Raw genomic sequence first — 16059 nt, forward strand, 5'->3', positions numbered from 1 at the left:
TCTGAAAGAAGCCAATATAACTGTAGTTTATTATGCTTGAAACAGTTTGATATTAGTGTTCCTTCATCTCTCTGTTCTCTATCTTCCTTCATTTGCTAGGGCATTTCTTCTCAGAAATACATAAAGCTTGTTTTTTTTTTTTTCTTATCTCATTGACTCTTGGACAATGTGGGACTCACAAGGGATAGCATTCTTGTCTCTCCTTTCAGTATTTAAAACCTAAATCATCACCTAGCCCTTTTACTTTCTCAAGTTTTTTTTTTCTTCTGTTTGCATTCCAAGGACTCAGTTCAACTCTGGCTTTTCAAAAGGAATGCTTTGAACTTTTTATTTTGTTAAAAGGCTATTCTCTCCTTCCTTCTCCCTCCCTCTTTCTAATGTTTGCAGGATAAATTATCCTCTGGGGAATCTATTTCCCTTTGCTTTTTAGTATAGCATGTTCCAGCCTTTTCTTCTATTTCTCATTATTAATGATTAGTTCTGGATGATTATGAATGGAATTCCTTGGTATATAAGATGTCATTTCCTGGTCACTTTTAATGTTTTCTCTTTGACTGAGCCTGACTACTGAATGTTTGCATTAGTTTAATAGGGTTACTCTCTGATGGCATCCTATGGATCTTGAAAATTTGCACCTGACCCTCTGGTTCCAATACTTTGGAATGATTAAAAATGACTTCCTGAATTCTATTTTTATTTCATCATGTTTTATAGGAAAGGCAAAGATTTTTTTTGCTCTCTCTTTATGTTCTGTTTTCCAGCTTAATTTTCTTTGCTTGTAGAAAGCTTCCAAATTCCTCTAATTTTGTTATCTTTTGATGCGGTGAAAAACTTTTGTTATTTTATGGCATTTAGAGTGCCCTCAGTACGATTCTCTGATTCAGGATATTCACTGCTTTGTTAAGATTTTCTGGTTTCTGTTCTAAACCATAAATCTCCCTTTTGAGTTTTTCATTAAAAGCTCTAATGTCACTTCTTAGCTCTTTCTTCAATTATTTTTTTTTAAAGATTTTCCCCCCACCAGTCTTAAGAGTGAAGTGGTCATCTAATTACCTTTCCCTAGGGTGAATTTATTTTCATTTTGAACTTAGCAAACACCAAACAAAATGAGAATTACCAAATAGAAATTAAAAAGAAAAAAAGAGGATTGGACCTGAAACTGCAAATCTCTATTCCATAGTTTGCTTTTCCTTTTAAGCATATAATAATATAATATGCAATTTTCAGATTTTCAAAACCATCTTGTTTTTGTTTCCTTCTGGTCTTTCTTTTGTTTGTTTGCATTTTAAAAAAATGCTCTAGTGTTCTTTTCTTCCTTTTCTTTAAAAATCCAACTGCTAGGCTTCTGTTCCTCTCAACTCTCTCCTTTTCCCAATTAAAAAAAAAAAGAAAAAGAAAAGCTTTTTAAAAATATTCACAGTCAAGCAAATTCCCACATTGTGGGAATTTTGAAAATATTGTTTGAAATATTTTCTTTGAAAATATTGATCTTATTTTACTTTGACTAGTGGGAGAGGCAGGATAAAAAGTTATGGTTTGAAAGTGATATTTCACAGTTCAGAATCCAGAGGTGATCCCATTGCATGGGACAGTGGATCTAAGGTGTGACTATGTTGATTGATGGTGATGTGGGATAATAAAGACCTGGGAGTGGAGAAGACTGAAGAATCCTGCAACATGTCAAACATGGAGTAGAAGGAAAGACATTTTTTTGCAATTATTTTACCTTTTAAATGAACAATTTATTTTTCTTTCTCTTACCCTGCCACTGAAAAAAAGAAGAAGAACAAAACCTTTGTGACAAATATGCAAAGTCAAGCAATCCAGATTTCCATGTAGGTCATGTTGGTCTGGCTCCTGAGTCCATCCTCGGTCAGGCCCTCTTGCCTCATCTGACCTGTTAGTCAGAGTTCTAGTCATTCATGTATATGAATGCAGTGGAATACTATTATGCTTTAAGAAATGACAAAAAGAACATGTTCAGAGAAATCCATGAATCTAGTTGCATGAACTGGTGCAGAATAAAGAGCCGAACCAGGAGAACTACTTACATAATCACCAGAGATCTGTGCTTAAAATCAGGGAGTAGGGAGAGAGAGCGGTTTGGAACTTGACAGAGAGCAGCAATGATGTGGAATAAAAGGTAACTTGCAGCTGGAAAGGATTTCTTGGAGCAGGGGGCTGGGAAGAATGGCTGCCCAGTGGGGCTCCCAGTCTGGGCAGAGTGGGAGATGAGTCTGCTCGGGGTACAGGTGACAGAGGTGTGAAGGAAGGTCCTAAAGATGGCTCCACCCTTGACCTTGTAGGGCCCAGCTGACTGTTCTCCAGCATCCACCACGCTAAGCTGCATAGCTGAGTCCATGGAAGGGGACAGACAGTAGGTGGCAGCAGCCACAGCGACATTTTTACCTCTAACCAAGTTTAAAGATGGAAAAACTCTGGGTGGGCGCTGTCCTTGGCGATCCCCACACCACGAAGAAGAGATTCCTTGTCTCAGGAGACGAAAGGTTTCCCCCTTTGTCCAATGGAAAACGGCTCTAGTGGAGCTAGGTCAGACAGGAGGGTGCTGTCCAGCGGCTGGTGCTGGAGTTAGGGATTCCTTCTGAGTGACCTGGCGTTCAGCCCCCTGGGACAAGGACCTGCTTTTTTTGTCTGTATCCCTAGGGATACTCACTCAAGGTCAACAGATTGACTCTTGTTCATTTTATTTCACACCTAGAGGTGGTTGGATTCCCTTCCTATGGGCTCCTGACTTTTTCTTGCAGACTTGGGGTGTTGGGGAACTCACTGACTGTTAGGCTGGATGGCTCCATTCTGGGAAAGGGCTAATTACTGGACATCTATCAGTCAACAAGCATTTATCAAGTGCTTATTTTGTGCCAGGCCCTGGGCTGAGTGCTGAAGAAACAAAGAAATGGAAAAACCCAGTTCCTGCTCTCAAAGAAGTTACAGTCTAATAGGGTAGATGCTATGCCAGTAACTGCATTGAAGATCTATACAGGGAAAATAGAAGGGATGAGAAGGCAGGAAGTGGAGATGAGAGGAAAAGCAGCTCTCTTGGAGTGGGGAACAGGAACCGCCAAGGCCTGGAGTCAGGAAAAGAGCCCAAAGGCTGGTGCAGAATGTATGGAAGGGAATGAAATGGGAGGAGGCTGGAAAGATAGGAAGAGGCCTGGAGGTTAACTCCTCACATCCTATGTAGAGGCTACATTTCCTTTTTTTTTTTTTTTTTTGCTGAGGCAATTGGGGTTAAGTGTCTTTCTTAGTGTCACACAGCTAGGAAGTGTTAGTGCCTGAGGCTGAATTTAACCTTGGGGCCTCCTGACTCCAGGGCCAGCGCTCTATCCACTGCACGACCTAGCTGCCTCTTGAAATATTTGTTGGTGGCCATCCCACAAGGTCTAGTATTGTGCTCTGAACTCCCCACAATCTTCACAAAACTCCAGAGCCCAACCTGTACCCTCAAACTATACCATTTTGAAATAATGTCATGATGTGTGCTAATTTCCACATTAAATCCAAAATGGTGGCTTTGGTCCAGGGAGATGGATGGGTTCACAATTTGGTCCATTAGGACCTATCCTAAACAAGTCCTTGAGTGGACAATGAGTGGGATCAGAACAGGAGGAGGGAAGGCTGAATGACCTTTGGAAACTTGCAGAATGCTTTTAAGGCCTCAAAGTTTTCTTCAAAGCAGATTATTAGAGCCAATTCTTTTTTATTTTAAAGACATTTTAAAACTAAGCTTTTTTTTCCCCTGGTGAGACAGTTGGGGTTAAATGACTTGCCCAGGGTCACACAACTAGAAAATGGTAAGTATCTGAGGCTGGATTTGAACTCAGGTTCTTCTGACACCAGGGTTGATGCTCTATCCGTTGTGCCATGTAGCTGCCCCTTCTTTAAAACAACAACAACAACAACAAACCATTTAAAAAGCAGTCTTTCTTTTGTTTCTACACTGTCTAAAGTGTATATCTTTCCCTTTCCTCACCTTTTAAAAAGAAAAAAAAAGAAGTAAAAGAAAAAAAAGAGGAAAAATAGTGATCGCTCTTTCCATTTCTGCAGCTGTAATCTGTCTAATGCAGATTTCTTGGTTCTGCTGACTCCACTTGCTTCTGTTCATAGAGATCTTTGCACGCTTCTTTGTGTTCATCATATGGGCTGATTCTCAGAGCACAGTGCTGCTCTGTTCTATCCTTGGGCCCCAGGCAATAGACTTCTTCCTATGTTGCCGGTTCTTTGCTTGCACAAAAAAGGGTTGCTAGGGCCTTGATGATCTCACTGGGATCTAGGCCAGTCAAAGGATATGGACATTTGAGTTACTCTGTTTGCACACTGGGGACAGCTATTTGGCACAATGAACAGAAGGCTGGGCTTGGAGTCAGGAGGACCCGAGTTTAAATCTGGCCGCTGATTTGGGCAAGACATCTGTGTGTAAATGAGGATAATAAGAGCCCTTCCTCCCAGGGTAATAATTGTCAGGATCAAATGAGATAGTATTTATAAAGTATCTATCCTAGTGCTTAGAGTATAGTAAATGCTATATAAATTATACTATTATTAATTTCATGATTGGACCCACTTCTAGCTCCTGTCCAATATTCTTCTGAGGCTGTTGTTTGGTTAGTAAGCATAGAAAGCCATGGCTTAAAAAGAATGACAGATGACCATTCACAGGACAATGGAGATGTAGAGGTACTACTGGCAACACTGGCTATGAGGGTAAAGGATATCACTAGAAAGATGGATGGCCAGGCTGGAAGGCCTGCCATGTGGCAAGAGGGCAGGATAACTGAGGGCCGGCCCACATTCGGTTGGTAGTCCTGTTGGCCAGGGCTCTCGTGGAAGCGGTGTGGGAGGACAAGGAGAAGACTTAATACGGATGAATTTCAGGGTATGTCCAGGCAGAGTATTCACACTAATGCCTTCACAGATCTGTGGAATGATCAGAGTAGCTCAGTTCCACCATCACGCTGTGAAATCCTGCTCTCGCTCCATGTGGCAGATGCATGGCTGCCCACAATGCAGATTGAAATCTTGGCTGGGATACAACTTAGCACTTGCTCATCCATTTGCTGACCATTCCATTAATAACATTGTTGATATGGAAAAAAGTCTCCCTGCCCCCATTCCATTGTCTCACCCAACATTGTGATTTTGTGGAAACGATTAATTGCATTTGGTGAGGTTCACTTATATTCATGAGCGAACAATATATCTTTGAGTCATTAGTTAAGATTTACTGAGTGTCTGTGCTATCACAAGAATTGAACAGAAAACACTTAATACTCCTACATGTTTCATCCTAAGGCAGCATGACACACAGGTCCTCCTGACTTTATGTATAATCAACATTAAAAAAAAAAGCCAAGCGAATGTACATTCCCTTTTTTAAAGGTTTGTTTGGTATTTTGAGTTTGATCTTCGGTTTTCTCTCACAGTTTCTTTTAAGTGTATCTCATGGGAAAAGGTAATTGCTAAGTGGAGGTTTGGGAGGTAGGATTGGAGGAGGATTATGGATGAAGGGGGAGAGAGGCTTGGCGCATGGAAGGTGGGCGGCTGTTCCAGGCATATGGGACTGAATACCATTGAAACAAAACTTCCCTGGCTTCTGAGATGGGTCAGTTTTTTACTCATTTAATTTTCTGCAGAACAGAATGTACAAGAATGCTTAACTAAAAGTTATGGCCATGTATAGTACATCACCATTTGGGTCATCTTGGAACTCGGCAGGCAGTTAACAAAATCACGGGCCCATACTGAACGCCTTCTGTGTACAAAATGGGAACGTCAGCAGTGTTGAGAGCCTGCTTTGGAAAGTCGGAACTCAGACACGGACTGTATAGATTGTTCACATGAATATTCATGGAGTATTTAAGTGCCCCATTTGCAGGTATATTAGCCACCCTTTTGTGTGCCAGAGACTTTCTCCTAGATATGCTCTTCTCTGCTTCCTTTTTAAACCAGAGTTGAAACTTGAATATAAGATTCAGGGCTTTTGGAGACTTGAGTTTCTGGGCTTAAAGTATTTTATTTTCTGGAAAATTTAACAATTTTTCATGGTTTATCAGGGAAGTGAAGGGAAATGAAGTGTTCCTTGGGGGGAATGGAAGAAATGCTTTAAGAATAAAACAAAGAAGGAAGTGGATCAGAGAAGTCGGAAGGAGACTTCAAACAATGATGGGAGGATGGAAGAAATTGGGAAGGATAAAAGGGAGGACCATTCAACTGTTGGAGCAACATCCCCCATCTGAGGTTCTTCTCACAAAGCATGGAGCTGGACCTCTTGCCCTTCCTCTGCTTCCCAGTCTCCAAGGAAGAGAAGGAGGAGGACAGTCACTAAGATATATGGGATAAAGATGAGGTTCCATAAGTGCCAGTGGGAAGGAGGACCTTTGGGATGGGTCACAGGAAAAGGAGCTAAATGCTGGAAAAGGGCAGCTTTCTGCATGAACACCTGCCAATTGGATGAGATCAGTTGAGATGCATGTTTCCTTCTGTGGGGAAGAATCTAGAATGAAATTTGAGAGCTCCTTCCTCAGCCTTGTGCAGCCTGATTACCACAATCCCACTTATAAGATGACAGAAGAAGCCTAGAAAGCAGTGCATGTAAGGCTCCATTATCCTAGCATTTAAAAATACTGACAGTGTTTTGTGGGGATTAGCTTTGAGTTCCAAAATGCATTCCATTTGGGGCCTTACATTATCTGATAATCCATGTGTGAGAGAGGGAACTTGGGTTAAGTGACTTGCCCAGGGTCACACAGCTAGGAAGTATTAAGTGTCTGAGCTCAAATTTGAACTCATGTCCTCCTGCCTTCAGAGCCAGTGCTCTATCCACTGTGCTACCCAGCTGCCTACCTTCCCATGCATGATTCCTTGAGCCTCCTAGCACTTCTACCTGGATACACCTGTGCTGAGTACTCATAATCATCTTGTCCCAAATGCTTAGGGGCCACCATTTAAATCTGCCCACTTCACCCCCTACTGGCCACAAGACAATGCCTACTTTCCTAAAGCCTGGAAGGTAACCCCAGGTTGGGGCACCAGTGTGCCTTTTTCCCTTTAGATGCACTTCTTGGTCTGTTTGTGGTTGACTTTATTTATCCCCACAGTCTGACACTTAAAGGTGAACATCCATCAGAGGGAAAAAGGAGGATGTGGGAATGAATAGTTGGTTGCCAAGAGAGGGGAGGGGAATGGACTTTGAATTTTGGGTCAGAGCCCAAGGAACAAGACTGATGAGGGTAGAGATGTGTACCAGGTTGTCAGGTTTGCAGGTTTTCTATTGTGTCACTGAAGCTTCACAGTGAATGGCCTTGCCGCCATGGCTGGATGGCACACCTCTTCTTCTGTGTGTCCTGGAGCCCTTGGGCGGGCAAGCCCGTAGTCAGACTGGGGCAGCCTTTGTGTCCTCCTTAGAATCATGCTAATCAATGCAGAACATGAAATACAGAGGATGATGAAGGGAACCAACAGACTGAAAAATGATCATCCAAATAGGAAAGAGGAGATAGAATCTCTTAAGGGGTGTGCAAAACAATATGTTATTCATATCAGATAAAATAATATTTGTAAAGTGCTTAGCATAGTGTCTGGCACACAGTGAGAGCTGTATAAATGCTTATTCTCTTTCCTTTCCCCTTCCTCTTCCTCTCCCACCCCCCTCGTCTATTCTGGACCTGACTGTGATGCATAGAAACTTTGAGAGGAAGTGGCCACACTATCCTAGTGCCTATGAGAGACAAGAAGGAGGAGGAGGATGGCGGGCCCATCTGAGACATGGGGTCTTCTTTGGGAAGACAGACTTTCAAGACCTATGAGAAAGGACAAGTAGATTTGCATGGCTGAAAATTCTACTGAATTATCTACTGAAGTTGATAGAAGATGCATAAGGTGGTGTCACATTCAGACTTCTGGTGACCCAAACACTGATACTTCTAGTAGTAAAGGAAAGGAACAATAATTCAAATATCTGTAGACAAATACTTATCTCCCTCAGATATTTTATCAGGCTATATCCTGGGGCATAGGGTCATTGCTTTCAAATCAGAAGGGACCTTCGAGAGCTGATGGTTGCTGGATGGCCTGGTTGCGGATCCTGCCAATGTCCAGGTCTTCTTTCCTTGGACACGGTCCGATTTGCCAGTACCTCATCACTTGCCAGTGTCCAGACAGAACTAGGCGTATAATACTCCATATGGGATCTGAGCAGGGCAGAGGGGGCTGGCTGCCATCTTCTTCCCTGGGGGCTTCAGTCTTCTATGAAGGCAGTCTAATCGATGGGATTTTTCTTTAGTGAATCCATGCCGGCTCAGAGGAATCCTCACTTCCCTTCCTGAGTGCCCAGCAGTCATCTGTTTACAGTTTGATGCCCCGGGAATGCCAAGTTCAGGTTGAGTTCAGAAAGGGCACTTCAGAATCATGTTAACATTTAAATGTAGGGAGCAGTTGGGTAGACATGGCAGGAGGATTCTGCCAAATATTCATAGTGTGGTGCCATCTTGAGAGTCACCTGCTGTATTTATTTGGAACGTTCATTTTTCTAATCTGAGATGCGGTTCAGTTCTATTCAGCTCAATAAACAATTACGATTAGTTCCTTTTATGACCCCAGGACTAATAGATATTGAAATTAGAGACAACCCAGCAGATGGATCCTCCTGGTCCTCCTCCTTCTGCTCCCGATGGTCCCACTGAGGTCTTCCTTCCTCCTCTGCGCCCTCTCCAACTAAGCGTGCTCCGGTTTGTAACACTCCGTGTTCGAGTAATAAAACACACGCCAGGAAGCACATTTCTGGGTGATTATCCCTCTCCTTGGGTGGTGCAATAAGGCACGAGGCCAAAGCCCTGGCACGCCTTATTGCTATTAGGGAGAGAATTTATGGAGAAAATAAACAGTTACATTCGCCTCAGCAATAACCACAACAAGGTATGTAGTTATAGCTGAGACCCACACAGCTGAAAGACTCATCATGGAGCAAGAGCCCGAGAGTTTTTAATCAGCAATGGAGAGCTAGGAGGATCTAACACAGAATAACGATAGCCAGCACAATGTAATGCTTGGAGCTTTGCAGATTTTAGGATTTTAGCATCAGGGGGAACCTTAAGTGTCTTTTAGTCCAGTCCTGTCATTTACAGATGGGACGGCCGAGTCTCACAAAGGGGAAGTGATAGGTAGCACATTATTAAATAGCTGAGCTGGGTTTTATACATTTCTTTTCTCCCTTTTTTTGATCTCTTTGGGGTATAGACCTGGTATTGGTATTTCTGGGTCAAAGGGTATGGGCAATTTAATAACTCTTTGAAATTATCAAGTGTTATTTAATTTAAAAAATAGTTTTTTATTTTCAAATATATGCAAAGGTAGTTTTCAACATTCACCCTTGCAAAATCTTGTGTCCAAATTTTTCTCCCTACCTTCCTCTCACAAGTAATTCAATATAAGTTAAACATGTGCAATTTTATATATTTTCCACATTTATTATACTGCACAAGAAACAACAAAAAGGTGAAAATACTGCAATTCACATTCACCTAAGCACTACTTCTGGTGCCAAATTTCTCTCTTTCTTTTGAGGGTTCCATCATTCTTCTGACAGGTTGGAAACTGGACTGTTCACTAGCTCCTCTTCTTGTCCTACTCTCGCCTATCTCTATACTTTTGCTTATGTTTCCCCTCATGCCTAGAATGGAATAATATGGAACAGTGGGATAGAAGACTGGGTTTGGAATTGGAGAACCTGGTTTCAAATTCTGGGCAATCCTCTTGCTTCTTATCATGACCTTGGACATATTATATGGCTTCTCTGAACTTCTGTTTCTTTATCTTTAAAATGAGGGGGTTATATTTGGTGGCCTCTGTGTACCTTCCATCTCTTAGAGTCCCATATTCTATCAGTCCCTCATGGCTGAAATCCCTTCATTCCTTTTAGTCCCAAATTAGATGCCATCTCTTCCTTGAAGCCCTCATCAAGTTATGTTAGCTTTCATTTCACTGGCCCTTTGGACATCTCTATTGCACTTACCATATTCTGCCTTGTATCATAGCTATTTCTATATATATTTATTGCCTTCTTGAAGGCAGGATCTGTATCTTCATGGTTTTTTCCCCCCAAGCAAAATGCCTTACAAATAGTAAGTGCTTAATAAATGTCCATGTAATCGAAAGAAAGTAGTGTATGTGAATGTACTCTCTTGCTCTGTATTTATGGAAAGAGATCTCATCAATTGGTGAGGGTCATGTTTACTCAGTGTTGTAGTTGTACATTGTAGGTAAAGATGCAGGGTGACCTACCAGTCAATTCTTTTCACTCACACTGGTCTCTGTCATTTTGCCCCGATTTTGTAATGAAATCATTTACTTGCTTGTGCACAATTGTTTGCTATACATTTAAAAGTTTTCATTTATTTATTTTAACATTTAAAAAAAATTGTGCTCCAACTTCTTTCCCTCCTTCCCACACACTGAGATGAGCAACAAAATATCAGTTATACATGTGAAATAGTGTAAAACATATTTCCATATTAAGCATATTTTAAAAAGCAATAAAATAAAGGAAATAGGAAATATTTACTTCAATTTGCACTCAGAATCCATTAGTTCTTTCTCTGAAGGTGAGTAACATTTTAAAAAAAAATCATGAGTCCTTTGAAATTGTCTTGGATCTTTATGTTGATCAGATTATCCAAGTCTTTCACGATTGATTGTCATTATGATGTTGCTATTAGTGTGCATAATGGTCTCTTGTTTCTTAACATTTCATTTTGCATCCATTCATATGGGTCTTCCCATATTTTTTTCTGAAATCATTACCCTCATATTTCTCATGGCACAATAATATTTCATCCAATCATATGCTATAACTTGTTCAGCTATTCTCCAACTGATGAGCATCTTCTTGATTTCTAATTCTTTGGCACCACAAAAAGATCTGCTATAAATATTTCAAACATATGGGTTCTTTTCTTTTTCTTTCATCTCTTTGGGATACAGACTTAGTAGTGGTATTGCTGGATCAAAGGGTATATACAGTTTTATAGTCCTTTGCCAATAATTCTAAATTGATCTCCAGGAAGTTTGGACAAGTTCATTATCCCATTAACAATGCATTAGTGTACCTATTTTCCCCTTCATCACTGATTTGTAGTTTTTAGGTAGTATCATAGAGTTGGTTTAATTTGCACTTCTCTAATAAATAGTGATTGAGAGCATTATTTCATATGACTAAATAGCTTTGATTTCTTCAGAAAAATTTCCTGTTCAGCTCCTTTGATCATTTATCAAATGGGGAATGACTTTTTTTTTTTTAGAAATTTAATTCCATTTATATTTGAGAAATAGGGCCTTTGTCAGAGAAACTTACTGTAAAACTTTTTTGATATTACTATGGCCCCTTTTAGCAAAATACAGTTTCCCTGGTTATCCTTTTCAATTAGGTCATTTTATACTTTTCCTTTGTCTGAGATCATGATTGTTACCCTACTTTTCCCTTCCAAATTTTCTGAAACATATGAGATTCTGCTCTAGTCCTTTATTTTAACTCTGTGCATATCTTTCTATTTCAAATGTGTTGCTTTTAAATAACATTGTTAAATTCTGGTTTCTAATTCATTCTGCTATCTGCTTCCATTTTATGGGAAAGTACATCCTCATTCATAGTTATAACTACTAATCGTGTTTCTTCAGACAATTTCCAGATGAAGAAATCAGAGCCAGTTATACTCATATGAAGAAATGCTCTAAATTATTATTGATCAGAGAAATGAAAATTAAGACTACTCTGGGGTACTACTTCACACCTTTCAGATTGGCTAGGATAGCAAGAAAAGATAATGATGAATGTTGGAAGGGATGTGAGAAAACTGGGACACAAATGCTTGTTGATGGAGTTGTGAAATGATTCAACCATTCTGGAGCGCAATATGAAACTATGCCCAAAGGGATATAAAGTTGTATATATTCTTTGATCCAGAAGTGTTATTAATGAATCTCTATTCCAAAGACATCATAAAAGAGGGAAAAGGTCTCACATGTGCAAAAATAGTTGTAAGCAGTTTTTCTGTGGTGGCGGCAAGGGACTGGAAATTAAATGGCTGGCCATTAGTTCAGGAATGGCTGACTAAGTTATGGAATATGAATGTAATGGAATATTATTGTTTGATAAGAAATGATCAACAGGCTGATTTCAGAAAGACTTGGATGTTTAGGCTCTTTCTTTGATCATGGCTTTAGTAGTCCAATAATTATTAAAATATTTCTTCTTGTCTATTTTCCAGGTCATTTGTTTTTCCAGTGAAGTTTTACTTTTTCTTCTATTTCTCATTCTTTTAATTTCATTGTTTCTTGAAGTTTTATGGAGTCTGTAGCTTTCACTTTCCTAATTCTGATTTTTAAGGAATTTTTTCTTCATTGAGCTTTTGTACTTCTTTACCCATTTGTTCAATTTTGCTTTTTTAAGAAATTCTTTTCTTCTGTGAAGTTTTGTATCTCCTTTTCCATTTAGCCAATTGTTTTTAAGTGGTTTTTTCATCAATTTTTTGCACTAACTTTTCCATTTGACCTATTCTGCTTTTTAAGGAATTCTTTTCTTCAGTGAATTTTTGTACATCTTTTACCATTAGGTCAATTCTGTTTTTTAAGGTGTAATTTTCATTAGTATTTTTTGATTTTTTACCAAGCATTTAATTCTCTTTTTATTATTTTCTTGCACAACTGTCATTTCTTTCCCAATTATTCCCTCTACCATTCATATCTTTAAAAAAACTTTCCCCAGGAATTCTTGTTAGGCTAGGGACCAATTAGTATTTTTTTGAGACTTTTTTTTTTTTTACATTGTAGTTCATTTAGGCTAATGTCTTGGTCTTCCCTACCAACATAGTGCTTTTAAAATCTTTATTATTTAAAAATTTTTTTTGCTACATTTAGAGTTCAGATTTGTCTTCTCCTTTCCTCCTCCTTCATCTTACATGAGAGAAGGTCAATATATATTATATATATTTGATATATGTGGAACATATTTTTCCATATCAGCTCTTTCTCTGAAAGTGGAGAGCATTTTCCCTCATAGCTGATTTGAATGTTTATATTACTCAGAATAGCTTAGGCATTTACAATTATTACAATTATTCTTTGAACAATATTGCTTTTACTATATATCATGTTTTCTTGTTTTTGCTTCATTCTTCCTTATTTTGCACAAATCTTTTCATTTAAAAAATCAACCTGCTTATTATTTCTTCAATATAGTAATATTTCAGCACAATTATATACCACAACTTATTCATTTATTTCTCCAGTTGATGGGTATCCCCTCAGTTTCCAGTTCTTTGAGAGCTGCTATAAATATTTTATAATATGCAGGTTCTTTTCCTTTTTTCCTTGATCCCCTTGGGAAGCAGATCTAACAGTGATGGCTGTTAGGCCTTCATTTTTGAAATGGACCAAGGACATTATGATATTGGGATCAGGGTACAGTGTGAAAAACTGTGGCTGATCAGTCCCCGGAAAGTTCAAAGGCATTATTACAGCTTGGGCACATTTAGAACATTTAGGATGGAGATGTGCACATCTAGATTTGCACAACTCACATTAACTTTATGCTACTGTGCTCCTGCTTTACCTGTGCGTGTCTCTTTGATGCAGACATGCCAGGCTGTTCTGTGCTATTGTCTCCCATATCTCAAATTGATACTAAAGTTCTTCAGATAGACTTTGACAGTGTCCTTGTACTGCCTTTTGTGACCACTGTGTGAGCACTTACCTTTTGTGAGTTCTCCATAAAATAGTCTTTTAGGCAAATGTACTTTTGCCATCTGAATAATATGTCTAGCCCATTGGATTTGTACTCTCTGAAGTAGAATTGAATGCTTGGCAGTTCTGCTTAAGAAAGGACCTCTGCGTCTGATATCTTATCTTCAGAAACTTCTTAAAGCAATTCAAATTGAAATGGTTCAGTTTCCTGGCATGATGCCGGTATACTGTCCAGGTTTCACAGGCATACAACAATTAGACCAGCACATTGTAGACCTTTAGTTTGGTAGGCAGCCTAATACCTCTTCTCTCCCATACTTTTCCTTTGTAGCCTCCTAAACTCCGATCTAGCTCTGGCAATACATTCATCAACCCCATCTAAATATACAGTCCTGGAAAGTATACTGCCAAGGTAAGTGAACTTATCCACAGCATTAAAATTTTCTCCATTTGCTGTAGCCGATAGTTCCATGTATGGATAGTGTGGTATTGGCTGTTGGAGAACCTCTGTTTTCTTGGTAGTGAGTTTCAAGCCAAAATTAGCACAACTACCTGGCAGAGAGTCTATCTATATTGTTCCTTATATCTCAATCTCAGAGGCTCCATTGAGTGCTCAGTCACCTGCAACAAATATATAGAATTTTATAACTCTTTGGACATAATTCCTATTTGCTCTCCAAAATCATCGAATCTGTTCAAAATTCTACCAACAGTGTATTAGTGTTCCAAGTTTTCCGTATCCCCCTACTATTTGTCATTTTTCCTTTCTATTATTTTAGCCAATCTGATAGGTATGAGACAGTTCCTGTGAGCTGTTTTAGTGGACATTTTTCTAATGAAAAATATTTAGAATATTTTTCATATGACTATATATAGCTTTCATTTCTTCTTTTGAAAACTTCCTGTTCATATCCTTTGACCAATTGAGAAATGACTTATATGCTTAAAATTTTGACTCAATTCTGCATTTGCAACATGAAACCTTTATCTGGAAACTGGCTATAAAATCTCACCCCCCTCTAACTCTATCCCATTTTATGCTTTCCTTAATCTTGGCTACATTGGTTTTATTTTTAATTACACTTTAAAATTTAATATAATTAAAATTATACATTTTGTATCCTACAATGCATTTATTTCTTGTTTATTCATACATTCTTCTCTTATCCATAAATCTGATCAGTAATATGTTCTGTGATCTTTTAATTTACTTGTGATAGCACCTTTTTATGTTTATCATGTATCCATTTTTCCTTATCTTTGAAAATTATGTAAGATATTGATTTATACCTGGTTTTCCCAGCAGATTTTTACTGGATAGTGAGTTCTTGTCTCAAAAATTTAGATCTTTGTTTTATCAAATATTAGGGTATTATAACCAATTGCTACTGTGTATTGCATGTATGCTACTCTATTCCATTCATCCCTCATTCTGTTTCTTAGCCAGTACCAAGTAGTTTTGACAATTAGTACTTTATAATAAGTTTAACATCCGGAACTGCTAGACCTCCTTTCTTTACATTTTTTTCATTAATTCTTTTGATATTCTTGACTTTTTCTTCTTCCAAATGAATTTTGTAATTTTTCTTAATAAATTTTTTGGTAGTTTAATTGGGAAGGCAGTCAGCAAGTAGTTTAGTTTAAGAAGGATTATCATTTTTATCATATTGACTCAGTCTGCCCATGAACAATGAATATTTCTCCAATTATTTTTTAAATTTTAATTTAAAAAATGATGGAAAAAAATAAAAAAAAATCAAGGAAAGTGAAAAAAACTTATTTATGCTTGAGTCTATATTCAGATTCCATCATCATTTTTTTTTCCTGGAGGTGAATAGTACTTTTTTTTTCATCATAAATCCTTTATAATTATAGTCTTGAATCATTGTCTTAATCAGAGAAGCTAAGTCAATCATAGTTAATCATACAACATTGCTCTTATTGTATATAATATTCTCCTGGTTCTGCTCATTTCACTTTTCACTAGTTCATTCTCCAATTATTCAAATATGACTTTATTTGCATAAGAAGTGTTTTATAATTATGTTCATATAGTTTTTGGATTTATCTTAGCAGATATATTCCCAGGTGTTTTATATTTTCCATGGTTATTTTAAATGAAATAACTCTTCTAGAGAGGCTTGATTGATAATATATAGAAATGCTGATGATTTATGTGAGCTTATTTTATATCCTGCTACTTTGCTAAAATAAATAATTCACTTTTTAAAGTTGAATCACTAGGATTTTCTAGGTATACTGTCATATAGCATTTGCAAAAAGAGACAGTGACTTGCCCAGGGTCAC

The 16059-nt window shown here is 38.3% G+C and overlaps 1 protein-coding gene across 6 annotated transcripts in view; it reads left to right on the forward strand.

The window, feature by feature from the left end:
• Positions 1-16059, forward strand: part of EFCAB6 (EF-hand calcium binding domain 6) — a 202197-nt gene that overhangs the window by 14799 nt on the left and 171339 nt on the right. For 4 of the 6 annotated variants that reach the window (XM_074271902.1, XM_074271907.1, XM_074271901.1 and 1 more), the window contains exon 3: positions 14084-14164. The exons of the other annotated variants lie outside the window; for them this stretch is intronic. In XM_074271902.1, the coding sequence (XP_074128003.1) occupies positions 14084-14164 (81 nt within the window). The remainder of the gene's footprint in view (positions 1-14083; positions 14165-16059) is intronic. 6 annotated transcript variants of the gene reach the window in all.

The sequence above is a fragment of the Sminthopsis crassicaudata genome, chromosome 5 (assembly GCF_048593235.1).
Source record: "Sminthopsis crassicaudata isolate SCR6 chromosome 5, ASM4859323v1, whole genome shotgun sequence".
NCBI classification, from domain to species: Eukaryota; Metazoa; Chordata; class Mammalia; order Dasyuromorphia; family Dasyuridae; genus Sminthopsis; species Sminthopsis crassicaudata.